Source organism: Mugil cephalus, chromosome 21 (genome assembly GCF_022458985.1).
Source record: "Mugil cephalus isolate CIBA_MC_2020 chromosome 21, CIBA_Mcephalus_1.1, whole genome shotgun sequence".
NCBI classification, from domain to species: Eukaryota; Metazoa; Chordata; class Actinopteri; order Mugiliformes; family Mugilidae; genus Mugil; species Mugil cephalus.
Genome location: NC_061790.1, coordinates 2052646 through 2079726, shown reverse-complemented (window position 1 = coordinate 2079726; position 27081 = coordinate 2052646). Strand labels below are relative to the sequence as shown.

General features: G+C 42.1%; 1 protein-coding gene across 2 annotated transcripts in view; it reads left to right on the top strand.

Annotated features, from left to right (window-relative positions):
* The window catches only part of LOC124998725 (serine/threonine-protein kinase D3-like), a 44619-nt gene that overhangs the window by 14446 nt on the left and 3092 nt on the right, over positions 1-27081 (top strand). For both annotated transcript variants that reach the window (XR_007111095.1, XM_047573216.1), the window contains exons 3-18: positions 9062-9200; positions 11986-12117; positions 12405-12562; positions 14334-14523; positions 14603-14680; positions 15256-15448; positions 15952-16075; positions 16179-16256; positions 19194-19467; positions 22692-22744; positions 23428-23500; positions 23603-23709; positions 24621-24782; positions 25151-25249; positions 25901-26168; positions 26944-27029. Coding sequence is in view for 1 of the 2 variants with exons in the window: in XM_047573216.1 (XP_047429172.1) it covers positions 9062-9200; positions 11986-12117; positions 12405-12562; positions 14334-14523; positions 14603-14680; positions 15256-15448; positions 15952-16075; positions 16179-16256; positions 19194-19467; positions 22692-22744; positions 23428-23500; positions 23603-23709; positions 24621-24782; positions 25151-25249; positions 25901-26168; positions 26944-27029 (2214 nt within the window). In the remaining variant the exon portion in view is untranslated. The remainder of the gene's footprint in view (positions 1-9061; positions 9201-11985; positions 12118-12404; positions 12563-14333; positions 14524-14602; positions 14681-15255; positions 15449-15951; positions 16076-16178; positions 16257-19193; positions 19468-22691; positions 22745-23427; positions 23501-23602; positions 23710-24620; positions 24783-25150; positions 25250-25900; positions 26169-26943; positions 27030-27081) is intronic.

Below are 27081 nucleotides of genomic sequence, written 5' to 3'. Positions count from 1 at the left end.
AGGCTCCTCTAGTTTTTTTTAGTTTTGTTTTGTTTGTGAATGTCGTGTGAATGGATCCAGAGGAAGTGCTGAGGTATCTGAGGAGGGAGGATGTTGTTGTTCAGTGTGTGTGCGCTTGTATTATTCATGTTGTGACAGAGCTGCGAACACACTTACCTCGACCTCCAGGGCCAGAATGTAATATGAAGACTTTAAGTTTGGGGGTAAAGGTTTCTGTTTGTTGTTCAGGTAAAGTTTCCAGGAAATGAATGTAAGTCAACGTAGAGTCCTGGGAAAACATTTCATTAATTTAATCCTGACGTCAGAGGGCGTTTGAGGGGGAGACAGAATATGAAATTTGTCAAACAAACCTTTACCAGACGATGCGATGACTAGATATCTTTATTTTTTAACAGATAAAACCCATTGACTCATCTAACTGCAGCCTTTTTGTCCTCGTTCTCGTTTTCCATGTAGTTTTGGTAAAGAAAATTATCATTTAATCCAGATTGTGCTACTAAAACCTGAACAGTGTTGTCATTAGTCACAAGTTAACAGATGATTAGTCATGATTAATCATTGTAATCTACTAACAGCAGAATAATGCAGCCTGACGTTGACTTCTTGTGTTTATTATAGAAGGATAAAGCTGCATAAACTCTAGAGATGATTCTTAAGAACAAGGTTTTTATTGAAGTTTTTTCCTTTCGGATGTTTGTTAACTCAGTGCCCTGCGGATTTAATTTAACAGATGATGCTAATTTTCCCTATTGAAGGTTTGTAGTTATTGTTCTTGTTTGCTTTATACATTCGATAATAAAAATAAATAGATAAATAATAATTTTATAAGTTGAGTTCATGGAGACGTAAAATACAAACAACCCAACAATCATGAATCCAACGTGTCCAGATCGTTCAGTAGAAAACCTGGAGACCAGCAGCACTATTTTATTTCATTATAAAAATATTCTGGATAGTATTTGTGTTTGACTCATTAATAACAACAAATAAAATCCCTTACATACATTCGAGATTAATCATGAGTGAACTGCGATTAATCGCGATATATATTTTGTATTTTAACTCGTTATTGAAATATTTTCCTGGTGGCTTGTTTTTCCATCCCCCACCTCACAGCTTTATTTTAATTTAATAAATAATCCTGCTGTACTATAGTAATAGTTTTAATTAATCACAATTAATTTAGTAGCGGCAGAATGATGCAGCCTGACTATAGAAGAGGAATCTCTTAAAGTGATGCATGAGGCTACATGTCTTATTATCAACAAAAAATTCCATTTTTTTGAATGAACTATTTTCCTTGCAGTTTTATTTTTATTTAACATCAAGATAAACATGCTTTTAATCGTTTTATGGAGAAAACAAACAACAACCCAGCAATCGTGAATCTTAGGTTTCCACATTGTTCTGTAAAAAAACAGCAGCACTAAGATGTAAATATTTAGTTTTATCATAAAAATGATCTGGACTTTGTGTTTTAACATAAATTTATAACAGACATGGTGTTAACGTGGTGTTAATTTGCGATTAATCGCGAGTTAATTATAGATAGAGCTTTATTTTACTTTAATCGGGCTAAAGTATCGTATTAATTTGTGATTAATCGCGATTCATTTATATATTTCAAGCAGCAGCAGAACAATGCAACATGACGTTGTGTTATAGAAGAATAATCTCCTCTGTAGAAGTGAGTGATGCAGCTGCATAAATACTACAGATATTTTTTAAATCAAAATATTTTCCCTGTGGCTTGTTTCTCCACTCACTGTCTCTTAGATCGACTAATTTAAACCCATGTTCTTGTTGACCACTTAGTTTTAGTAAATAAAATCATTTTTAAATCGTTTTATGACAAAAAACAAAACAAAACAAAACAAACAACTGTTTCCAGATCAGAGCTGTGAAAACCTGCAGCACTAACATGATGTAAACAGAAAAGTATTTTTTCGAGCATCTGCTCCAGGAATCAGATTCACAAAGAAGGGAAGAGGTCGGAGGTTTCCAGGACATAAAGTCATTTAAACCGATAGAAACTTTCCTGTGTGGAGCAGAATCTCTGTCTAATTCATAAAAAGCACCGGCACATTCAGCTTTTTTTCTGCCTCCATTTATTTTTTATTTTATTTTTTTTTTGCGCTCAGTTGTGATTTGAGCCTTTTATCGAGTGGATGAATGAGCCTCCCACTCGCTCGCCCACTCCGACGGCCTTGACCCTCTCAGCCGCCGCTTCCTGTTGTTTCCTGTCGAGGCGACGGAGACGAGCGGACGCAGGGAAAACAGACCCACAGCTGTTTGCCTTCGTGTTTCCCATCAGCCCCTCCGGTTAGCGCCGTCCCTCGTCGGGTTTATCGCCGCTCTCAGCGTCTCTGAGCTCGACGCTCGCTCCAGATGTTTCCACCGAGCGCCGTCGGAAAAAGAGGATGATGTTAATATTTTAACGTTTCACAGACAAACAATCCTTTAATTCTTTGAAGATATGGCTTCAAATGATTAAATATGGCGTCAGTTCACTGGAGACTGGAGCCTCTGGGCGTTAATGTGACGTCTTCAGCATCGTTCACTGTGTGTACGACGAATTTTCATTTTATCGCAGATCATTTTATTATATTACGTTTTGAGTTTGAAGTGTGAACACAGGAAGAGTAGCATCATCACAGTGAGGAATAATGAACAAATGAACAAATATCAGTTAAATTTTATCTATAAACACTTAATAACAATACAAATAAAATACAAAACAAACAGGAAAACAAGAAAAACAGAAAAAAACGATGAGAACAAATTCCTACAACAACAGACTTTAGTCATGTGAGTTTCAGGTGTTCACCGTAAAACCCAACTACCTACCACCTATAGGAACTAAATACGTGGAGGAAATGTCTTCTAGAAACTCCACATGTCCATTTGTCCCTTGTTTCAGCTTGTTCATCAACCAGGCATAACATTATGACCACCTTTCCTCATGTCGTGTACGTCTCCTTTGAGAGAATAAACGTGAGAGTTTCCAGAATAAATCCTCTGAAATGACGCTGTCATGTTTTTACACCAACTACTGTCTAGATAAAAGGATAAAAGTTTAAATGAAGCAGAATAAACTTAACGTCCACATGTGAGGACGCAGGGTCTCGGGAGGTTAATAAATCGTTGGCAAAGTGAAACAGGAAGTAGGAACAAAAATTAAAGAGCATCGGTATAAACCGGCGTAGGTTACGCTGTATGTGGATGAATGTCAGGTCCAAAAGTTTCCCAGAAGAACATTGAATCGGTTTAAATGTTATTTACTCTACGTCTGATCTACAGCTTCTTGATTCTCTTCACGTTGACATTTTAGTCTCTGGCCCAGAAACACTAGTGTAGATTAAGTGATAACAAACCAAAACACAAACACTTTAACCTTCAAACTTGATTTTAAAAATAGCATATGACAATATTTACTTCTTTTTTCTTACATAAATCTTTTAATCTACTTTAGTACTAATCACAAATACTAAAAGTTTGATTAATTTCTGACGTTTAACCCTTCGTATGCCACTGTTAGTGATTCACACATAACGCATGTGAATAGGAATATTTTCTAAATGTTGTGTTGGGATTATTAGAGCCTGGGACATGTTAATGATTAGTAGCAACACTGATTCTGATGGATTTGTATATGTTGCTGGTCATAATGTTGTGGCTGACCTCTTCTCCAGTTTCTTCTTCTTCTTCAGTTTTATCTTTGTCTTCATCTTCTTCTTCTTCTTCTTTGTTTGGGGCGTTGTTGTGACTTGCTTGGACTTTCTTGAAGACATTTCTCTTATTTCTAAGTGGGAGGGGACCTGTTTTTTTTTTTTTTGTCTGTGGGCGGAGTCCACCTGAAGGTCACATGACCAGAGTCTTACGTACTCACCTGAAGTCAGAGGTTAGCACCAGTTTTTAACTTTATAAGGAACTTGGGTTCAGAACCAGGATTGTTACTTTCTAAGACTCCGCCTCCTGACCTGGCTGTGGGGGGGGGGCGGGGTCAGAGGTCACCACAGGGCCTGGGGGGGTTTTGACCCCCGTGACTCCAGCGCGACCAGAACGACGCCGTCAGAAATGTGTTTTCAGTTCATGGAGGATGTCGGAGAAGAGAAAAGTGAAAGGGATTGTGTTTGCGTTAAGCCTGGTTAATGGAGGATTAACCGTGGGGGGATCAGTGCGTATGAAACATTAACCGGACTCTTAGCGCGTCTCACCTCAGGAAGCATCAGCTGACGCCCCGGGCCCTCACCTGATTGGACGGGGGACCCTGATGCGTTGCCGTGGCAGCTGAACCAGAAATGAAAGACGCTTCTGGTTCAGACGGTTCAGACGGTTCAGACGGTTCAGACCTCACCCGTCTTCTGCTTCCTGTCGGGTGCTGCTGTCGCATCTGCTGCAAAAAAACAAAAAAAAAAGTTATTTATCTCGACTGATGCAACGAGTAGCTTCTCATTTCTTCTACAACCATGTGGACAGACACATGGTGGTGGTGGAGAAGATCACTGGCTGTTAACACGCTATGGTTCTGTAGCATATACGATGGAAAACATGATAAGATTTTATCTAGATAATAAGACTAGTTGATATAAGAGAGGAAGTGAACAGTCAGACAGAAGAACAGCTTTGGATACATGATATTTTTTTAATAACTTAGTGGTAGTTCTGCTTTTTGCTCTCGTATTTGGCAAAAGTGACATTTACATTGAGCTGTTTGCCTGTGTGAGTGTGTGTTTGCATGTGTTTGTGTGTATATTTTATCCTGATACTTTAAAGACGGAGAGAATCAGTCTGAATGTAAAAAAAGACAAAGTGCAGCATCAGTTTCAATGGGTTTTAATGGGAGTGATTTTTTGAATCGGGCACTACAAAATAAATAAATAAATAAATAATAACCCAAGATCAAAATGCTGCTAATCACTGACATGTCCAAAGCTATAAAAAATCCCAAGAAAAGTCCACTTTGCATTTAGATTATTGAAAATAATAAATTTTTGTGTGGTTTTGTTTTTTCGAGAAAAAAAAAAATCAACAAATGCTGGCATATAACTCGTTAAAAGTCAGAAATTCATCAAACTTTTGATATTTGTAATTAGTACTGAGGTGGATTAAAACATTTATGTAGAAACAGTAGAAAAAAATATGAATTCATTCATTTTTAGGACGTTTTTTTGAGGAGGACACGTTTGTAAATCGGGCACCAACACGTCCAAGGCCGTAATAATCCCCCCAAGAAAAACCCACTTTTTTGTGAGTTCAGTTTTTCCTTTAAATATTTGTGATGTCATCACATCCACTGGCACATAAAGGGTTAAAAGTCAGAAATTAATCAAACTTTTGATATTTGTGATTAGTACTGAAGTGGATTAAAACATTTATGTAAAAATAAAAAATCTTGACAAATGTTCGGCTGTAGTTCAGTGCAGGTTTAACTTTCCATTAGTTTAGATTCGTTGTGTTCACATTATCGTTTTCTACTGCACACAGACAAAATAGTGCCTAATAAATACACATCAAATGCATATATCAAAGTAGTAACGTTAGCCACTAGTAAAATAACTGTCCCATTGAAATACATGAAGACAGCTAAGCTAACACCACTCAGCTAGCTACTTCCTGCTTCCTGCTATACGCTGCAGTGATTGGCAGCAGTGGTCACATGACATGACGTCACATGTACAAACACCGTAACGCAAACAGACTGTGTTACTATTCTCTGCCATTCATCACGTCACGGTCACAAGCTTCTCGAACCATTTTTAGACCCGTAGTAGAAATAAATGGAAACCAATGAGATGAGGAAACAGCCTCGCTATGATGTGAGGTTTCTGCAGAGCTGCAGTTTGTCAGGACATTTTATCTGGGGACCTCCAGTAATTTCTAATTGTCACGGAGGTCGTCTCTGATCTTAATCTCATGTGAATCGTCCTTTGATAAAACTAATCTAGTGCGAATCGACGTGTGATTCAGGGGTGAGTTTTTACCTTTTTGCGACTTTTGTTCGATTTGTGTTTTTTTTTCTGCCTCTTGTCACTTAAGAATTATGAAGGAAAAAGTTTGGACGAGACGTCACTGAACTGTTCACCTGTTCAGACCAGTCATGAAACCATTAAATCAGCCATTACTGTGTTCATCTGTGAAGGTGGAGCTGATTTAAATACTAACAGGTCGTCAGTCGCTCAAAAACGTATTTTTAATTATCCATTATAATGTGCAAAGTAATTAAAGGGCGAGAAGAAAAAGTAGCAGAGCCACAACAATGGTGAGTTGAAGTGAAACCTCGTTTGTTTACGTCGTGTGAACGCGCCACATGAAACGCAGACGTAGGAGGTAAAATGTGAATCACAGGACGTCCTCAGGTAAAAATAATCCCGTGTGAACGGGGCCGATGCTCAGGATTCATTCATGGGGCTCAGATAGTGAAAGTCTGGTTCAGGGAGCATGAGTCCAGACCTGAACCTGTTTCATAGACTCTAACATCGTCAATACAAGATCCTGGAGAAAATTATTACAAACACGAGAAGCTTCTTGTTGAAACAGTGTCACCGAGTTAAAGGAGTTGGAACCTTTTATTTTAGCTGCTGTTGCTACATGTGTTGAGGTTTTAGGAAACTGGAAGAAATTCAGTTTTTTTGGTTGAGACACAAACATTAAAGATGAAACAGTTATTTTATCTCTTTTTCTTCTTTGTCCTGTTTCTTCGGTTCCTTCGTGCTCGACTTTGTGTTTTTCATTTTCCTCCTTGTCATTGTCTCCTTTGTTTTCATCCTCTTTGTCTTATTCATTCTTGTGTTATTCTCTCTTAATTCGACGACAAATGTCTGTGAGCTTTTAAGAGACGCATTGAAAAGAACAAATTCTTCATCTCCTCCTCAGAACTTAAGCGCAGAATCAACCTGTTCTCTTTCCTCTCGTCGGCTTCCAGTTTCTTTTTTTTTGTTTTTTTTTGACCTGACCTCTGTGGTTGTTGATTAGTTTGATTGTTGGTTGTGTTTCTACACGTGCCGTCGGGTTTCCTGCCACCGTGATCCATGCAGCGCGCTACCTGCACGCTGCTAATGACCCGCTAACATCCTGCTAACAACGCGCTAACATCCTGCTAACACGGGACAGGAAGCTGCTCCACCTGCAGACGAATCTGCTCGAACCTCCCTCTGCTTCTTTATTCTCTGCACGCTGGCATTTTCAAACATCAGGGTAGACTCACGGAAAACAAACAGAATTATGTGACATGTTAACCCTCATACCTGATTTTAATATGTTATGTTAATATTTTTTCCTTTTTTTATATATATAAATCTATTAATCCACAAAAATTTGACTAATTTTTTTCTTTTAACCATTTATTTGTCAGTGTTTGTGATTCATACATTTTTTTCGAAAAAAAACAAAACAAAACACAAAAATTGAAATATTTTCAATAAATGCAAAGTGATATTATGTTGGGATCATTAAAGCCTTGGACATGATGAGGATTAGTAGCAACATTTATTTTGTCTTCGTAGACGTTGTCTTCATCTTCTCTTTCATCTTGATTAAAAACAAACGCCTCGTAAAACTCGTGTTCTGGAGGTTTGACGCTCGTTCCTGTGTGTGTGTCGTGGTTTTCTGAAGCGTTGTGTTACCAAACCACAGCAGACGACACACGACGTCAGGCAGCTGCCTCATAAACAGGAGACCTGGTATTGAATGTTCCCAGTAGAGAGGAAATCTAATTCGCTGCAGACCCACTGCTGTGGAAATGACTCGAGCAGCCAAAATATTTTCATGTGCGTCCTGAGTGGTTTTCTCTGAGCGTCATGTGTTGCTCATAGAGACGGGGTGAAGTCATCTCTGACTCCAGGGCCACGTCCTCCTCAGGAGAAGAGCTGAGGATGATCAGCAGGATCTGGACTCACAGTGGAGACTCTTCTTTTATCTTTTGTTAAACCGGATGAAAATGCAGGAAATTACTTTTTTTTCCAGTTGCAAAAAATATCTTGACTCGTTTTACATCATCTGAAGTTTCAAGTCCTCCCAGCTAATAGTAGCTCTTCATAGCCTCCTGGCTAATAGTAGCTCTTCATAGCCTCCTGGCTAATAGTAGCTCTTCATAGCCTCCCAGCTAATAGTAGCTCTTCATAGCCTCCTGGCTAATAGTAGCTCTTCATAGCCTCCCAGCTAATAGTAGCTCTTCCTAGCCTCCTAGCTAATAGTAGCTCTTCATAGCCTCCCAGCTAATAGTAGCTCTTCATAGCCTCCCAGCTAATAGTAGCTCTTCATAGCCTCCTAGCTAATAGTAGCTCTTCACAGCCTCCTGGCTAATAGTAGCTCTTCACAGCCTCTCAGCTAATAGTAGCTCTTCATAGCCTCCTCGCTAACAGTAGCTCTTCATAGCCTCCCAGCTAATAGTAGCTCTTCACAGCCTCTCAGCTAATAGTAGCTCTTCATAGCCTCCCAGCTAACAGTAGCTCTTCATAGCCTCCTAGCTAATAGTATCTCTTCCTAGCCTCCTGGCTAACAGTAGCGCTTAACAGTAGCGCTTCCTAGCACTTCCTAGCCTCCTAGCTAATAGTAGCTCTTTATAAGCCTCTTAGCTAACAGTAGTGCTTAACAGACTTAGCTCTTCCAAGCTTCCCAACTCTTCCTGGCTAATAGTAGCTCTTCCTAGCCTCCTAGCTAATAGCAGGTCTTCATAGCCTCCCAGATTACAGCCGTTCTTCCTAACCTCCCAGTTAACAGTAGCGCTTCCTAGCTTTCTAACTCTTCCTAGCCTCCCAGCTAATAGTAGCTAGCCTCTCTGCTAATAGTAGCCTTTCCTAGCTTCCTAGCCACCCAGTTTCTTTGGTCCTTTGCACAACGTCAGTTTGTTCCTTTGTTTCTTATTTGATTGTTATTTGTTGTTGTTTGTATCCATCTCGTTACTTATTTTTGTTTCTTTTTATTGTAATTGCTTTTCTTTCAAAATGACGTGTTTAACCAGCGAAGCCATGAGACGTTAACCTCCTATAATCTAAAACATGTCGGAGTCACGTCCTCCACGTCTGCGTTGCCGTGACGTTTCCTCCTTTCGTCTCCTCAGTTTCCAGAATGTGGGTTTTTCGGGATGTACGACAAGATCCTGCTTTTCCGTCACGACCTGAACTCAGACAACATCCTCCAGCGTCTGACGTCAGCTGATGAAATCCACGAGGGCGACCTGGTGGAGGTGGTTCTGTCTGGTAGGAAAAACACTTCGTTATCATCTGGTTAATACATCCATTAGTTCACACTAGGACACGTTTCTTATGTTCCAGCTTCTTTTAATGGACAGAAAAGTAAAGTCATACCAACACTAACTTTAATTTACACTTAAATTTCTGTTCATGAGGAATGATGAACAGTTTGTGTTCGTTCTTAAAGAAAAATAAACTCATGGTTTAGAAGAAGATTTAGAAGAAGATCAGAACCTTTAGAGATAGATTCCTTCCTTCCTTCCTTCCTTCCTTCCTTCCAGTGTTTGTTCTTAAATCTAAGGAGATAAATTAAATTAATTTAATTAAATGACAGCGCGGCCACTAAATGTTTCAGATCATCAGACACATTCAGTCATTAGTCAGAGGTCATATTCACACCGGCCTCGTTTAGTCCATTTGAAACGGACCCGTCCTCTGGTCTGGACCAAACACCTGAACCGAGACCAACTCTGCATCTGGGACTCGGGTTTTAAAAGGTCCGGATCAAAGTGAACTATGGGACTTTGCTGGTGTGAACACGTCCAAAGATAACACAAGTTTTTAGTTTTTATTCTTCTGTGGAGGGAAACAAAATGCAACTGGTTGTTTTCTTCAGTTGTAGTTTTTTATATATTTTTAAAATGTTTTTAAACGACGTCTCAGGGAAAATAATCGGAATCTGATCTAAACTCTTCTCTTTGTGTTTGATGAGAAATACTTCATTTTTTATTTATTTATTTGTTTTTTTAAAGTCACATTTACAACCGTGTTACAGCTGCTTTTTATGAATGGGTGAACATGTGTTGTTGTTGTGTGTGTGGTCTGCTCTCGCTGAATGGTGAGGTTGACCCAGACCCCCCTCCCCCCTCCTCCCCCCTCCTCCCCCTTTCTCACCCCCGGCCTCACTCTAACCATCATATTATGTCACTTCCTGAGTCAACACGTCGGGTTGTAAAAACCAGAACTGACACTTTAAAACCCGGACGGAGCAGGAGATAAGCGGCAGGTTTGAATCTCACAGCGAGGATGAAAACAGTTGCAGTCTGAACTGCAACAAGACCACTTCCTCCTCCTCCTCCTCCTCCTCCTCTTCCTCCTCCTCCTCCTCTTCCTCCTCCTCTTCCTCCTCTTGCTCCTCTTCGTCCTCGTCTTTCTGCTGCTGCAAAACTCTGCACAGTTTCCCTTTTACTGTCGCGCTGCTTCTCCTTCCTGTGTTTCCTTTCCCTCTAAGAAACGAGCAAAAACCCTAAACATCTCAATAATGAGCCGGTGATGGAAACATTTCTGCAAACATCTGAAGCTGAAACACGTCTAATCTCATCAGGTGGTTTTTCAGACGTGTCAGTCTCTAAAGTTTAGTGGAAACACTGTTTTTCTGGCATTTCCCTGGAGATGACGCTGGGGGGGGGGTCATGTGACCAGTTCATTTGAAGAATTATGGGATGTCACCAGACGAGACTTTACCAGAGTTACACCTTTCAATGGAAACACGTGCAAATCAAAATTTCAGAAATATCACTTTTATTTTGAAAATCTGTAAAAAAAAAAACATCAATATTGCGATATATATATATATCGCAATATTTTTTCCTCTGATACAACATTGATTTTGAACGTCTTACTTTAAAAGAAAAAGAAAAAGTCATGTTTTTGGCCAATTATGAACGATCTCCACCAACACGTTTTCTGCACAAGTGCAATAAATAAGTTGGAAATGGATCATTTGAATATATTCTTTAAAATGTCTATATATCATATCTGTACATTTGACTGTACATTTCTTATGTAATTCTTCTTCCTTTTCTATTTTTTTAAGATTATTTCATTTTATTTTATTTTATTTTATTTGTCTTTATTTTGACTCTTATTTCTGTGTCTCTGTCTGATTCACATATGTTCTTTCTTATCCTGGATCATTGGAAGTGAACTTCAATCTTGAGTCTTGAATATCCAACGTGTATCTGAAGCTGCATTTAAAATTTCCCAGTGAACTAGAATAGTAGAATATCGAAATATCATGATATCGTAATTATGTATCGTATCGTGACTCAAGTATCATATGTATCGTATCTGTCTTATAATGTTTCCTTATGTTTCTGCATGAAAATCCACAAATTGTTACCCATCGACGTGATGAGACTCAGCTCCTGGTTCAGCCTCAGTTCTGATCTTCACATGTTTGTGTTTACATGTGTATGATGAGCTCAGGAAAAGGCAACAAAACCGTCTCTAAAGAGTTTGGAAGCCGCAGATAATCAGACAGATTGAAGACGACAGGAGTTGTCCACCAACAGAGATCACTCCATGATAGTCTGAGGGGAACCCAGAGGAACCCAGAGGAACCCAGAGGAACCCAGAGGAACCCAGGGGAACCCAGAGGAACCCAGGGGAACCCAGGGGAACCCAGAGGAACCCAGAGGAACCCAGGGGAACTACTAAACCAGCTGCATGATGGGAAACGTCTGACCTCAACCTGTGTAGATTCGTCTCTAATTTAAGTCCCAGAAAGATCTCAGATCATTTTTACATCGTCGCTGGAGCTGATTTAACTGAGAAAGTCAGTTTTGATTTGTTCACAGACTCGACGTAAAAGGCCTGATCACAAATAAATATATAAATGGGTTTAATGCCCTTTAATCTCTGTGACTCCCTCTCTCCTGAGACTTTCCACAGATCACGCTGGGAAGTTTGTCTTTTACATGAAGAAGAGCTGGAACGTGTCGTCCAGACTTCCTCACTTATAAGAGGATAAAAATGAATGAACTTCATTAATTTGTCCATTTGGTTGCAGCTCTGGCCACGGAGGAGGACTTCCAGATCCGTCCTCACGCTCTGTACGTCCACTCCTACAAGGCGCCGGCCTTTTGTGACGACTGTGGGGAGATGCTGTGGGGCCTCGTCCGCCAGGGCCTCAAATGTGAAGGTGAAGGGACGGTTTCATGTTAAGATTCAGAGTTTTTGTTTTCCACGTCCTGTTAAAAACTCTTCACTTGTTCTTTGTTTGGTTTCATTCTTTTCAGCTCAACCCTTATTTTTCCATTCTTTTATCAAACTGTATTAACACACTGGACCTAAAACCATCGAATCCCAGCAGGAAACAGTTAGATTTCCTCCCTTCCTTCCTTATAAATAAATAAAGACACAGTAACTTTAACCAGGTGAGACCAGGTGAGACCAGACCCAGTCTTGAATCATTCTGTTTCTCTTCAGGATGTGGACTCAACTACCACAAACGTTGCGCGTTCAAGATCCCCAACAACTGCAGCGGCGTGAAGAAGAGACGTCTGTCCAACGTGTCCCTGCCGGGGGCGACTCTGTCCGTGGCCCGTCCTCCGTCCGTCGACCTCACCCCGACCCCCCAGGAGGAGGTGGGTCCGTCTCTGGCTTTAGTGTCTTGGTATTTCAAGTATGAAGATGCTGAACCTGGGAAAACAGTTGATAGTTTAATTTATTTTTAAATAAAACGAAATTACATAATTATCCTTTATTACATAATAGTCCTTTATTATGTAGTATAAAACAAAAAAAAGCAAACATATTAATTTAGATTTGGTCAGTGTCCTTGGTATTTGAGTTTTAGACTAAAAACAATAAAAAACAAGTAAACAAGAAGAAAAAGTATTGACTTCTTCTTCTTCTTTAGCAGATTTTATACGAATCAAACCTCTGGTTTCTCCTTTACTTCTCTTTCTGGTTCATTTTGACACATTAAAGGACCGAAAACTAAATTTACTGGTTTAGCATTTTTCTTTTATGCCTTTTTAAAGCCTAAAACTGAATCATTAAAAGTCTCCGTTCCTTTAAGAATCTCGACCTTCAGTCGCTCGTTTGTCTCGTTGGGTCAGAAGCCTTTTTATTTTCCGCCCGTGGACCCAGCGAAGCGAGAAGGTGGATTATCAAACCGCTCTGTACTAATTCAGGCCCATTGTGTCACATGTTTCCTGCTGCTGCCAGGACGGCGGTCGGCAGGCGGCACGTCGGACAAGGACGCTCATTGTTCTCGTGGACCGAGAAGACCTCATCGATGAGGGAACAAATCTGAGGAGCTGGTGTCTCAAACCGAACCTCCTGAACCCTGATTGTTTCCTTTCACTCACAAAAATAAATAAATAAATAAAAAAAGAAGAAGAGGGAAAATCAAAGGTTGCAGAATTCAGATTTCAGATTTGAAGCAGAAAGTTGAATTTGTTGAACTTAGCTCTAGTCTTTAAATCAAATAAATTAGTAAAACTAGACATGGATAACGAATGGACTGACTTTTTTTTTAATTTACTGTAAGTTGACCAGATTTCTGGAATGAAATCTAGGGACATAAAATAAAAAAAAATTAAATGTTATAGAGATGAAATGAAGAAGATGTTTAAACATATTTAATCTGTTTTGTCTCCATTATCAATAGCAGCGTGACCGACTACCGTAATACTTGTAGTATGCGTGCAACATTTTTTTTCTCATTCATAAAACACTAAAATCGGGGACAGCTTTAGCCGTGGGACACGTCGTCCAGAACGAGGACTGGTCCCAGAAATCGGGGACGTCTGATCGCCCTAATTACGGAGGATACGGCCGCTTTCTCCTGACGCATTAGCATTAGCATTAGCCACAAGTGAGCTACAGCTGTGTGGACGTCGATGTTTGTCATACACGACATCAACTTGCCTTTATCACATTTATTGCAAGATGGCAAATTCTTATCATGGGGATTGAGTCATTTTGTCAGTTCTGATTGGTTAAAGCCACAGTCTGGTCAACACGTCCTTTATGAACTGATTCCGAAGGCCTCTAGGCAGATTTCTTCGACCCTAGCAACAAATCATGGCTGAACTGTGATTGGATAAGAGCTTTTATATGAAAATGAAAGGAAGCAAAGAGAACCTTTTATTTAATAGGTAGTCATGGAAAAAAAATATTTTATATTTGTTTTAATTGGAATTTTAATATTTGAAGGCGTGAGGAATTGGGGTCCAGTTGGGACATAGAAGGGGATGTGCTACTCTAATAAATATGCTAATCCTGAGGGGTTACCAGGATGAAGGATCTGTCTTCTGTTGTGTTGCACTTCCTGTTTCCATGTTTGATTACTTGTTATTGTTATTTGGCTAATACTGTGTGTGTGATGCTTGTGTTTCTCGTCTGCAGCGCCCCCTCCTGGGCGCCGGGAAGCGTAACTCCCTCCTGAGCGGCCGTCCCATCTGGATGGAGAAGATGGTCCTGGGTCGGGTCAAGGTCCCCCACACCTTCTCCGTCCACACCTACACCCGTCCCACCATCTGCCAGTTCTGCAAGCGTTTGCTGAAGGGCCTCTTCCGCCAGGGGCTGCAGTGCAAAGGTGAGTCCAGACTCCAGAGACGGATCCAGACAAAGACACAAAGTCAAGCTCTTAATAAAACACGCTCTCTCTCCTGCAGATTGTAAATTTAACTGCCATAAGAGATGCGCTGCCAAAGTTCCCAGAGACTGTCTCGGTGAGGTCGACTTTAACGGAGGTGAGTGGGTTTTGTCTTTCAAAGTTTATCTCTTTAATCGTCACATAATATCGATTCCAAGAGTCCAAATCAAAGTAAAACGTCCAAAACTCAAATATCACAATCAATGTTTGGCTTAATTTTAATAGACGACTAAAAAACCCACAAAATATGATTATTTTTTATATTAAGAATTGAACAAACTTGTTACAACTATCGATTCAACCACTTGCTGCAAATCTTCATAACAGACTTTTTTAGGATTTTTAATACATTATGTATTAGATTTATTTATCATTTCAGGATTTTGAAACTTTTAAAGACTTTAAAGGACGTTGATTTATAGTCCTACTGGTCATTAGAGGAACTGCAGCTTTATTTTATTTTTGTTTGTCTGAAATGAGATGATAATGATTTATTTAGTTGTAACTTAGTCAAGAAATATGTAGATTTATCATTTTATTAGATTTATTTGTTATTTTAAGGATTTTGAGAGTTTTAAAGACTTAAAGAACCTTGTTTATATCTAACTGGTCCCCTACTGGTAAATAGAGGAACTGCAGCTCGATAGTGTTCCTGTGTTTTGGTCTCTTCAGAGCCGGCCAGTCCCAGTCTGGACTCCGAGGCGACGATGGAGGTGGACAACTGCGACGTGAACAGCGACGGAGGACACAGCATGGACGACCCCGACGAGACGTCCACGTCCGAGGACAAACTCTTCGACATGGACGGTCCCTGCACCGACGGAGACAAGGACGAGGAGGACAAGGAGACGGTCAGGGCCATCAGGTGAACTCCTCCGTCTGATAACAGCAAATTAGATCTTTCATTTTACTTTTTACAATTTACAGTTTACAATTTAAAATAAGTCCAAAAACAAAAAAACAAAAACAGGACAGTAAACCCCAGTCACCTTCTTTACCCAAATACCAGACTTACAGTTCAAAATATAAGATCCACACAGAATAAAACAAAAACTGACAGAGGCCAGAGGCAGGGATTTGCAGTACTAGATTATCTGCCTCCATATCTTCAGTAACAAAGGCCAAATATTATAAAATCAATCTTCAACACTCTGGTCAAATCCTATAATGACTTTTATCAATGAAACCAGAAGAAAATGACATATTGCATCATGCAGCATTGACTCAAACACGACTCGTGTCCAGAGCTCTGTAGGACTAATAAAGGGTTAAACTACAGCAGTTTCTAATTATATTACATGTATAGATAGTTATGAATTTCTTGCTTGTTCCTAACCTGGTTCTTTGTGTGTTGTTGTTTCGTTGCAGCCCGTGCACCAGCACTAACATCCCTCTGATGCGAGTGGTTCAGTCCATCAAACACACCAAGAGGAAAAGCTCCACGGTGGTGAAGGAGGGTTGGATGGTGCACTACACCAGCCGGGACAACCTGGTGGGACACAAAAAGACGCAAATGTCAATAAATCCGTGGAAATTAAATGAATATTCGTATCCTGTGACCTGTTTATTTATTTATTTATTTTTTGTCTTTCCAGAGGAAGAGACATTACTGGAGGCTCGACAGCAAGAGTCTGACTCTGTTTCAGAATGAAAGCGGAGCCAAGTATTACAAGGTAGGAGAGAGGGCGTCGGGTTTCAGCCAAACAAAGCTGCCACGTGAAGACGAGTCGGGTTCAAACTGTAACACGGAGCTCATGAGATATTAACACACTCACCTCTGTCCACGTAGAACCACATGATTCACTGTAATTATTAGTTATCGGTTCAAAACATAAGTGGAAACTGGTCGATTCACTTTAAAATGTTGAGAATCGACCGTCAATGAAACAACTTATCCACAATAAAACATAAAATCATTCAGGAATAAATCTCCTTCACGCTATCGTCACAGTGGATCAGGTGGTAGGAACCAAAATGGCGGTCGAGGTTTCCTTTGGGAACTTTTCTAGTCATCCATCAATCGACTCAACTTTGGTCAACGTTAAGATTAGTTAAACTCCGCCCACTTCTTTCTCCTATCGTTGCTACAACTTGCTATGTAATTTTATTAGTAGTTTATATTAAAGCTCCATAATGTTGGATGGAGTGGCCTCTAGTGGTCAGTTTGAAGTTTGCAGTCAACAAAATATGCTGCCGCTACAAGACGCTGTCATCGTGGTGGATCTGGTAGTAGGAACCAAAATGGTGGACGGTGTTTCCTTCAACTTAGTTAAACTCCGCCCACTAATCTGTCGCCACAACTCTCTGAATCTCATTAACATTCACGGTGTCTGGTCAAAAACGTCGCCTCATGTAATTTGCTAAGTTTACATTAAAGCTCCATAGTGTTGGTTGTAGTGGCCTCTAGTGGTCAGTTTGAAGACTGCAGCCGACTGAATCTAAAGCTAATGCTCCAAGACGCTGTCATCATGGAGGATCTAGTAGTAGGAACCAAAATGGTGGACGGTGTTTTCTTCACGTAAACATTTGGGGAACTCTGCGTCTTTGAGTTATTTGTCAATCACTTGTAACAGTCGCTCCCATTGGTCGGTTAGCTAAACCCCACCCACTTCTCGACGCTGAAGCTTTTTCTCTCATACACTCACCACAACTCACTGAATCTCGTTAATATTCACGTTCTCTCGTTGTCTGCTCGTCTCTTCACGTCCTTTAAAGGTCAAGAGCGTTGGAATTTAGTGACATCTAGTGGTCAGCTTGAAGACTGCAGCGGGAGAAGGCGCAAAAGTCAAATATGTTTTGTGTTTTAATTTTAATGACACAACTCAAATTAGTAAATAAGCCGTGCAATTCGTTGACAATAAGATAACGAAGCCAAATTTACGGTTAAATGCTTTAAAATGTCTGAGCTGAGCATCAGTGCAGCTGCTGCTCCGTCGCTTCCTTTCATCTGGAGTCGGTCGGGGACCTGTTGACCTTCAGCAGAAACCCCCCCCCCCCCCTTTGAAGGGAAGGTGGGTGAGGCAGGAGGGGGGGGGGTTGTTGGGGGTGTCAGGACGTTGGCTCGACGCCACGCTGCCAAAGTGGCCTGAAGTTTCTGAGGCACGTCCTGCTCTTTAATCAGAGGATGAAAAAGATGCTGCTGATGGGAGGGGGTGAGGAGGAGGAGGAGGAGGAGGAGGAGGAGGAGGAGGAACATGGCAAATCAGAAAACGCTCAGATGACTCTGAGGGGCACGAAGACGCCGCCGCTGAGCCGATCCTTCGTCTTTATATGTTTGATCTGGCAGGGGTGAGGGTTTGTGGAGGGAGGCGCCAGGAAAGGAAGGAAGGGAAGATTTCTAAACACTGAAACTGGAGGAGCTGAGACTTCGTCCTCTGGATCATTTCTGACTTGATGTGATTCTCACCTGATGATGGTGGTGATGCTAAAACGTGGACGTACCACCAACACCTCCAACCCTCCTACTACCTCAGGGCTTAAAATATTCTGGTGCCAGATCTCCAACATGTGGCGTTTGATGCGATTAAAACAAAGATGGACATTTAGAAAAAAAAACTAAAATGCTGTTGCAGGATATTGTCAGGTTGGAGCAGTCAGCTGAGTTCACCTACCATCACCAGCCAATCAGAAGTAGGATGGAGGTGGGTCTTGGAAAACTTGGTTGAGATCCGGCTGCAGCTGATGCTGCATTCAAGACAACTTGGGGAAAAAGAGTTGTTAAATTACTGCTTCCAAAGTTAAAAATAGCTGCTGCACATATTTTAATGTTCAGAAATTGGTGGCGATATAACAAACTTATTTTATCTCCGTTAACCTGTAACGTGAACACTATGATATCAGACGTCTGAAATTTTCGAGTTTGAATATAGAATTTCCGAGTTTTCATGAAGGCGTCATCGAAGTCGCTGTTGTTGGAAAGATGGAGAGTAAATTTATGAAGCTAGGAGAAAAACTTTGCAATTTAGAGTTAGAATATGATCTACAGCTGTTTTTATATGAACTGAAACTGAATTAAATGGTTTAATTGCTAATTTAATAATTCCTACAGGAAAAAAGTGTCGACTCAGGACGTTTCTTTACTTTAAGCCCTGCTGCCTTAATATTTACAACATTTTTCATGCAGTTACATCTGAAACACAAACCATTTGTACTTATTAAACGTGCCAGACATACGAACTCATCACCCTCGAGTCTTTGAAAACCTGTGTGAGAGACAACGTATCGCACTTGTTCTTGTTGGTTTTATCTTCCATGTATTTTATTTGTGTTGTTGTGTGACTGTCTTCCCTTAGAAAAAAGACCTGAAATAATAATTAAATGGATAATAAAAAAAATCCTTGACTCTAGTAAATAAAACCTCCAGAAAACATAACAATTCATCTATTTCCCCAAGTTTCTTTGTTGACTACCTAATGTGTTTAAGTGGCTTTATATCACTTTTAAGTTCATATTCTTGTTCTCTATACCAGCTATTACCAAGAATAAGACCATGCATTATGATGGGGGCCAGTGTCTCAATTTAAATTTGAAGCAAAAAGAAGTCAGAGGTTAAACATTGACCCCAAAGATAAGTAACAGGAGGGTTAATTCTTTTTTTTTTGTCTTTGCAGGAGATCCCTCTGTCGGAGATCCTGCAGGTGGAGCCGGCCCAGGACTTCGGGAGCCTCCCCCAGGGAAGCAACCCTCACTGCTTCGAGGTGATCACAGCCAGCATGGTGTACTACGTGGGCGAGGACAACGGCCTCCACCACAACCCGGTCCTGGCGCTGACGGGCGTGGGCCGGGACGTGGGCCGGAGCTGGGAGAAGGCCGTCAGACAGGCGCTGATGCCCGTCACGCCGAAGGCCAGCGTCATCACGGGGCCGGGCCACGGGAAGGACCACAGTGAGTAACACAACACAACTCCTAAAAGTAGAACCCGACCAACATGGATTTATTGGGGCGTATGCAGTTATGTTCACTGGAGGCCAGATTAGACCCTCCGGTGGGTCACTTTTGGGCCACGGGCCGTATGTTTGGCACCTGTGCTTTGCGTTCTCTAAAACAGAATCAGCAGCTGCAGCTCGATTAGTCTCTTATATCACATCAACATCCAGACTCTTCTCCTCCACTTCATTATTTCAGTCTGAATCTTATGTAAATGGAGGAAAATGCAAATGTTGCCTTGGACGTCCAGTAGTGACGTCCCCCTCTTGTGAAACTCAGAGTGAACCAAGTGGAAAATGAAACCGTTGCTAGTGTGAGTTTCAAAAAGAAAATGCAGACAAAATGCACTGATCCATCTCGGTTCAGCCTGATGTCATCATGGATCTGGTGGTAGGAACCAAAATACTTGGACGGTGTTTCCTTCACTGGTCGTCACCTCAAAGTTGAGATTGGTTAAACCCCGCCCACTTCTCTCCGCTCATTGCTACAGCTTATTAATAGTACTATTAGCTGGGAGGCTAAAAAGAGATTGCCATTAGCTGGGAGGCTAGGAAGCTAGGAAAAGCTACTATTAGCTGGGGATCTAGGAAGGGCTACTATTAGCTGGGAGGCTAGGAAGATAGGAAGGACTACTGTTAGCTGGGAGCGTGGGAAGAGTTGCCATTAGCTGGGAGGCTAGGAAGCTAGGAACAGCTACTATTAGCTGGGGATCTAGGAAGAGCTACTGTTAGCTGGGAGGCTAAGAAGCGCGACTATTATCTTGGAAGAGCTACTGTTAGCTGGGAGGCTAGGAAGCTAGGAAAAGCTACTATTAGCTGAGGATCTAGGAAGGGCTACTATTAGCTGGGAGGCTAAGAAGCGCTACTATTATCTTGGAAGAGCTACTGTTAGCTGGGAGGCTAGGAAGCGCTACTATTATCTTGGAAGAGCTGCTGTTAGCTGGGAGGCTGGGAAGCTAGGAAAAGCTACTATTAGCTGAGGATCTAGGAAGGGCTACTATTAGCTGGGAGGCTAAAAAGCGCTAATATTATCTTGGAAGAGCTACTATTAGCTGGGAGGCTAAGAAGCGCTACTATTATCTTGGAAGAGCTACTATTAGCTGGGAGGCTAGGAAGCAATGGATCTAATGGCCTCTAGAGTTCAGTTTGTACTAAATACTCAGTGATGCTTCAACTTAAAACATAGATTTTTATATTTTATGAAATGACTCCAACCTAAAGAAGGAGTTTGATTTTTTTTTTTGAAGCGCTCCGTTTTAATATTTTTATCTTTATGTAATAAAAGGCAGATGTTGTTGAGTCGGTGCTTACGAGAGATGAACCCACAACCTCCCGATTATTTTCTTTACCCTCTGACACGGTAATGGAGTCATTTCTGGAATCAGATTAGACTACGATATGTTTTTATATTTTAATGGATGGGGATAGTGTGTGTTTCAGGAGGACGCTGTTACACAACGCCACACAACCCGCTGACATTTTAACCTGATTGGAAAGATTTTCAGAGGATTTTCTGCTTCCTCTCGCTCTGATTCATCTCAGGTCGAAGGCTTAAGTCTCTTTGTCTGAACATAAAGAGTTTAAAGTTTTATCCTCAAAATTAAATCTGTTCATTGATAAATAAAAAGTCCATTAAGTGTTATTAAAGACCTTTGTCGTTATAAAACCGCTCGCAGGCTGTGTTTTCCACCTGTTGAGTAATTGATGTGGAGTTTCCGTCCGCGTTGTTTTTAAATTAAATTACACGTCAATAAGTTAATGCAGCCGTGATGTAACAGGGTGTTGAACAGACTGAAAACACACAAACAATAAGAACAAACTGGTTCAGGCTGTTGACACTCTTTGTGCTAAGCTAATGCTGCTTTATCCTAGCTACCTAACCTCCCAGCTAACAGTAGCTATTCCAAGATAATAGTAGCGCATCCTAGCCTCAAAGCTAATAGTAGTTCTTCCTGGCCCCCCAGATAATAGTAGCTCTCCCTAGCTTCACAGCTAGCAGTAGCTCCTCATAGCTTCCTAGCCTTTCACCTAACAGTAGCACCTCCTCTCTTCCCAGCCTACCAGCTAATAGCAGGTCCTCCTAGCTTCCTAGCCTCCCAGCTAATAATAGCTCTTCTTAGCTTCTCATGTAATAGTGCCTCTTCTTAGCCTCTCAGCTAACAGTAGCTCTTCCTAGCATGTCCCAGCTAACAGTATGGCTGCTTAGCTCCTCCCAACAAATAGTATCTCTCCCTAGCTCCTCCCATCTAACAGTAGCTCTCCCTACCTCCTCCCATCTAACAGTAGCTCTCCCTAGCTCCTCCCATCTAACAGTAGCTCTTCCTAGCTCCTCCCATCTAACAGTAGCTCTTCCTAGCTCCTCCCATCTAACAGTAGCTCTTCCTAGCTCCTCCCATCTAACAGTAGCTCTCCCTAGCTCCTTCCAGCTAACAGTAGCTCTTCTTAGCTCCTCCCAGCTAACAGTAGCTCTCCCTAGCTCCTCCCATCTAACAGTAGTTCTCCCTAGCTCCTCCCATCTTACAGTAGGTCTTCCTAGCTCCTGCCAGCTAACAGTAGCTCTTCCTAGCTCCTCCCATCTAACAGTAGCTCTTCCTAGTTCCTCCCAGGTAATAGTGGCTCTTCCCCTTAAACAGGATCAAACTTATCCAGCGTGTTTAGCAGATCAGGACTTCCTACTGTGACGACAAACTGTGACCGGTGATCTAAATATCAGCATCAGACTGCAGGTATCGATCTTGGAGGGGGTGGGAGAGGTTGGGGGGGGTGACCCGATCAAACGCCGGCCGGCAATCTGAAATCAATACCAGCTCATCAGTTCTCTCGGCACTGAACGCGCCCTCGGCTTTTACATGTCCGTCTGAATTAACACAGCATGCGCTCACAGAGGCTACAATACTTCACAAACTCCAAATAAATAATAAATAACATAAAAACACACAGGATTTTCTTTTTTGTTTTCTTCTTTTTTTTTACCATTATTCGTGAGAAATCTGTAAAATGATCCGGAGGTTGTCGTCCGAGCCGTTTCCCTTCACCAGGGATTGAACTGACACATCAGTTGATTTGATCTCAGCTGGAAAAATCACTTCATCAAAAAAGGAAACAAAGGAAATGAGGCTTTAACGATTAGAGGCTTTTCAAAATAAAACTCCACACGTGTCTGTTGTTTTTGTGTCTTCTCAGAGGAACTTTCCATCAGCATATCAGTGTCCAACTCGCAGATACAAGAAAATGTGGTAAGATGTGAATTTTTATAAACTGAACCTCCAGCGCCTCCTAGCTTCCTGCTAGCCCCCCAGCTAACGGTAGCTCTTCCTAGCTTCCTACTATCCTCCCAGCTAACAGCAACTCCTCCTAGCCTCTCTCTTCATAGCTTCCTAGCCTCCCAGGTCATAGCTCTTCTAGCTTCCTGGCCTCCCAGCTAACAGTAGCTCTTCATAGCTTCCTACCAGCCTCCCAGCTAATAGTTGGTCTTCCTAGCATCTTAGCCTCTCAGCTAATAATAGCTTTTCCTAACTGCCTAATCTTCCAGCTAACAGTAGCTCTTCCTAGCCACCCAGCTAATTGCGGCCCTTTCTTGCCTCCCAGCTAATAGTAGTGCTTCCTAGCCTCTCAGCTAATAGTATTTCTTCCTAGCCTCCCAGCTAATAGTAGTGCTTCCTAGCCTCCCAGCTAATAGTATTTCTTCCTAGCTTCCCAGCTAATAGTAGTGCTTCCTAGCCTCCCAGCTAATAGTAGTGCTTCCTAGCCACCCAGCTAATTGCGACCCTTTCTTGCTTACCAGCTAATAGTATTTATTCCTAGCTTCCCAGCTAATAGTAGCACTTCCTAGCCTCCCAGCTAATAGTAGCGCTTCCTACTTTCTATTTAAAAAGATGACACGTTATGTATTAAAATCTGATCTGGTTCGATCTTTCAGGATATCAGTTCTGTGTATCAGATCTTTGCGGACGAGGTCCTCGGCTCTGGACAGTTTGGCATCGTCTATGGAGGTGAGACAACGGGAAAATAAACTCTTCTTTCTTCACAACGTTTATTTAGCCATCTCATCCTGTCCATTTTTTTTGTTTTTATTCTTTTTTTTTCCTCTTCAGGTAAACACAGAAAGACGGGGAGAGACGTGGCGATAAAAATCATCGACAAAATGAGGTTTCCCACGAAGCAGGAGAGTCAGCTGAGGAACGAGGTGGCCATCCTCCAGGTACAGATCACAGTTAACTTATCGTACACAACTTACCGCATCAACAATATGGAAGTGGTTCAGATATCAGAAGGTGGATGTGGAACAAGCTGAGTCAGGAGAAAGAAAGCAGCCACATCCTCTAAAATCGTGAAATTAGTTGGAGTTCTCCACCAGCCAATGACAGAAGGTTAAATAATTTCTTTTTGGTCAACTATAAAACAAAACCACGTCAACACTCGAAGAGCTCTTTTCCACGCTGTAAATCTGTAACTTTTATAAAAAAATAATAATAAATAATTCTTTAAATAAGAGAACATATAAAATATACTATGACACTGCTCATACTATCAAATAATATAAACTAAATACTAGCATAAAGTGAAAAATAGTAGCTCTTCCTAGCCTCCCAGCTAATAGAACTCTTCTTAAGATCCTAACTTCTCAGCTAACACTAGCCCTTCTTAGCTTCCTAGACTCCCAGTTAATAGTAGCTCTAACTAGCTAATATCAGCGCTTCCTAGCTAATCGTAGCGCTTCCTAGCTAATAGTAGCTCTAACTAGCTTCCCAACTCTTCCCAGCCTCCCAGCTAATAGCAGCTCTTCCTAGCTTCTATTTGTAAAGATGATTTCATTTCAAAAAAGTTTAAATCCTTGGAGAGTTTTTGTCGTTTTTTAAAATAAGAGAACATGTAACATATGATATGATGGTGCTCATACTATAAATGAATATAAATAATGGCCAAATAAACTAAATAATAGCAAAAAGTTAATTAATTTGAGTTTCATGTTTCAATATTGTCCACCACATAAAACAAATAACAGGGAGGAAGTTTGAGAACACAAGGTACGAGGCATCTACAGGGACCAACCTTAGGACATTTAGGACCAGATCTGGACGTCCCTCTGACTCGGTCTCTGGTTTCTGACAGAACCTCCACCATCCCGGCATCGTGAACCTGGATTGTATGTTCGAGACTCCTGAGCAGGTGTTTGTTGTCATGGAGAAACTTCACGGTGACATGTTGGAGATGATCTTATCCAGCGAGAAGAGTCGACTCCCTGAACGCCTCACCAAGTTCCTCGTAACACAGGTCAGAACCGTCATCATCATTATTGTTATTATTATTATTTAGGATTAATCTGTTGATCAGCTGCTAAAATAAAACGTTTCCTTCTAAAAACAAAACAAAAGTTGAGATTTATTGAGCAGAATTAGTGTAAATAAAGTTTGATTTGACTTTTGTGGCTGATGTTAACGTTGGAGTGGAACTTATTTTAGTTCTAGTTTATTTCAGCCGTGACAAACATTTGAATTTGTTTAATGAATTGTTCTTTTGTGTAAACACTGTGACCCCTGATGGTCGTAGATGGATGTGAAGTGATGAGGAGTAAATCCTGGTTCCAGGTTCCTCCAGAGACCTGGTCTCACATAGTTCCCGTCTTTTTGTCGTGTCCTCAGATCCTCGTGGCCCTCAGACACCTTCACTTCAAGAACATCGTCCACTGTGACCTGAAGCCGGAGAACGTCCTCCTGGCCTCAGCAGAACCCTTTCCTCAGGTCAGAACCAGGTCTCCTCAGACCAGAACCAGGTCTCCTCAGGACAGAACCAGGTCTCCTCAGGTCAGAACCAGGTCTCCTCAGACCAGAATCAGTTCTCCTCAGGACAGAACCAGGTCTCCTCAGGTCAGAACCACTGTCCTCATTAATGTAGGACAGAGACGAGACAAGATAAACGAGAGGACGAGGAGACAAGGAGACTAGGGGACAAATAGACAGGGAGACTAGGGGACAAGGAGACAAGGAGATGGGGAGACAGGAGACAAGGAAACAAGGAGACTAGGGGACAAGGAGACAGTAGAAAAGAAAACGAGGAGACTAGGGGACAAATAGACAGGGAGACTAGGGGACAAGGAGACAAGGAGATGGGGAGACACGAGACAAGGAAACAAGGAGACTAGGGGACAAATAGACAGGGAGACTAGGTGACAAGGAGATGGGGAGACAGGAGACAAGGAAACAAGGAGACAGTAGAAAAGAAAACGAGGAGACCAGGGGACTAGGGGACAAGGAGACAGGGAAACAAGGAGACGAGGAAACGGGGAGACGAGGGGATGATAAAAATATAATAGATTGACGGCACTACTATAAATGTCTGACTCTAGAGTTGTGTCCTCTGTCCCCTCTGTCCCCCCTGTGTCTGTCCTCCAGGTGAAGCTGTGTGACTTCGGCTTCGCCCGGATCATTGGCGAGAAGTCTTTCCGGCGTTCGGTGGTGGGGACCCCGGCCTACCTGGCCCCCGAGGTCCTACGCAGTAAAGGCTACAACCGGTCCCTGGACATGTGGTCTGTGGGGGTCATCGTCTACGTCAGTCTCAGCGGGACGTTCCCCTTCAACGAGGACGAGGAGATCAACGACCAGATCCAGAACGCCGCCTTCATGTACCCCCCGAACCCCTGGAAGGAGATCTCAGAGGAAGGTAGGTAGAGGACTAGACCAGGACCCCCCGAGAACCAGACCACAAACACCTGCTGGCTCTAATGGACCCCTACCCCACACTGGACCAGGACCAGGACCAAGACCAAGACCAAGACCAAGGAAGGAAGTGAGGAAGGAAGCAAGTCTCAGTCCTGGTCTCAGTCCTGGTCTCAGTCCTGGTCTCAGTCCTGGTCTCAGTCTCAGTCCTGGTCTCAGTCCTGGTCTCAGTCCTGGTCTCTGTCCTGGTCTAAGTCTCAGTCCTGGTCTCTGTCTCAGTCCTGGTCTCAGTCTCAGTCCTGGTCTAAGTCTCAGTCCTGGTCTCTGTCTCTGTCCTGGTCTCAGTCTCAGTCCTGGTCTCAGTCCTGGTCTCAGTCCTGGTCTCAGTCCTGGTCTCTGTCCTGGTCTCAGTCCTGGTCTCAGTCTGTGTCCTGGTCTCAGTCCTGGTCTAACTGTCCTGGCTTCAGTCTCAGTCCTGGTTTCAGTCCTGGTCTCAGTCTCAGTCCTGGTCTCAGTCCTGGTCTCAGTCCTGGTCTAAGTCTCAGTCCTGGTCTCTGTCTCTGTCCTGGTCTCAGTGTCAGTCCTGGTCTAAGTCTCAGTCCTGGTCTCAGTCCTGGTCTCTGTCTCTGTCCTGGTCTCAGTCTCAGTCCTGGTCTCGGTCTCAGTCCTGGTCTCAGTCCTGGTCTCAGTCTCAGTCCTGGTCTCAGTCCTGGTCTCAGTCCTGGTCTCAGTCCTGGTCTCAGTCCTGGTCTAACTGTCCCCGTTGTTCTGTCTTTCAGCCAAAGACCTGATCAACAACCTGCTGCAGGTGAAGATGAGGAAGCGTTACAGCGTCGACAAGTCTCTGAGTCACCCCTGGCTCCAGGTACTGCCCCCCCCCCCCCCCCCCCCCCCCCACACACACACACACACACACA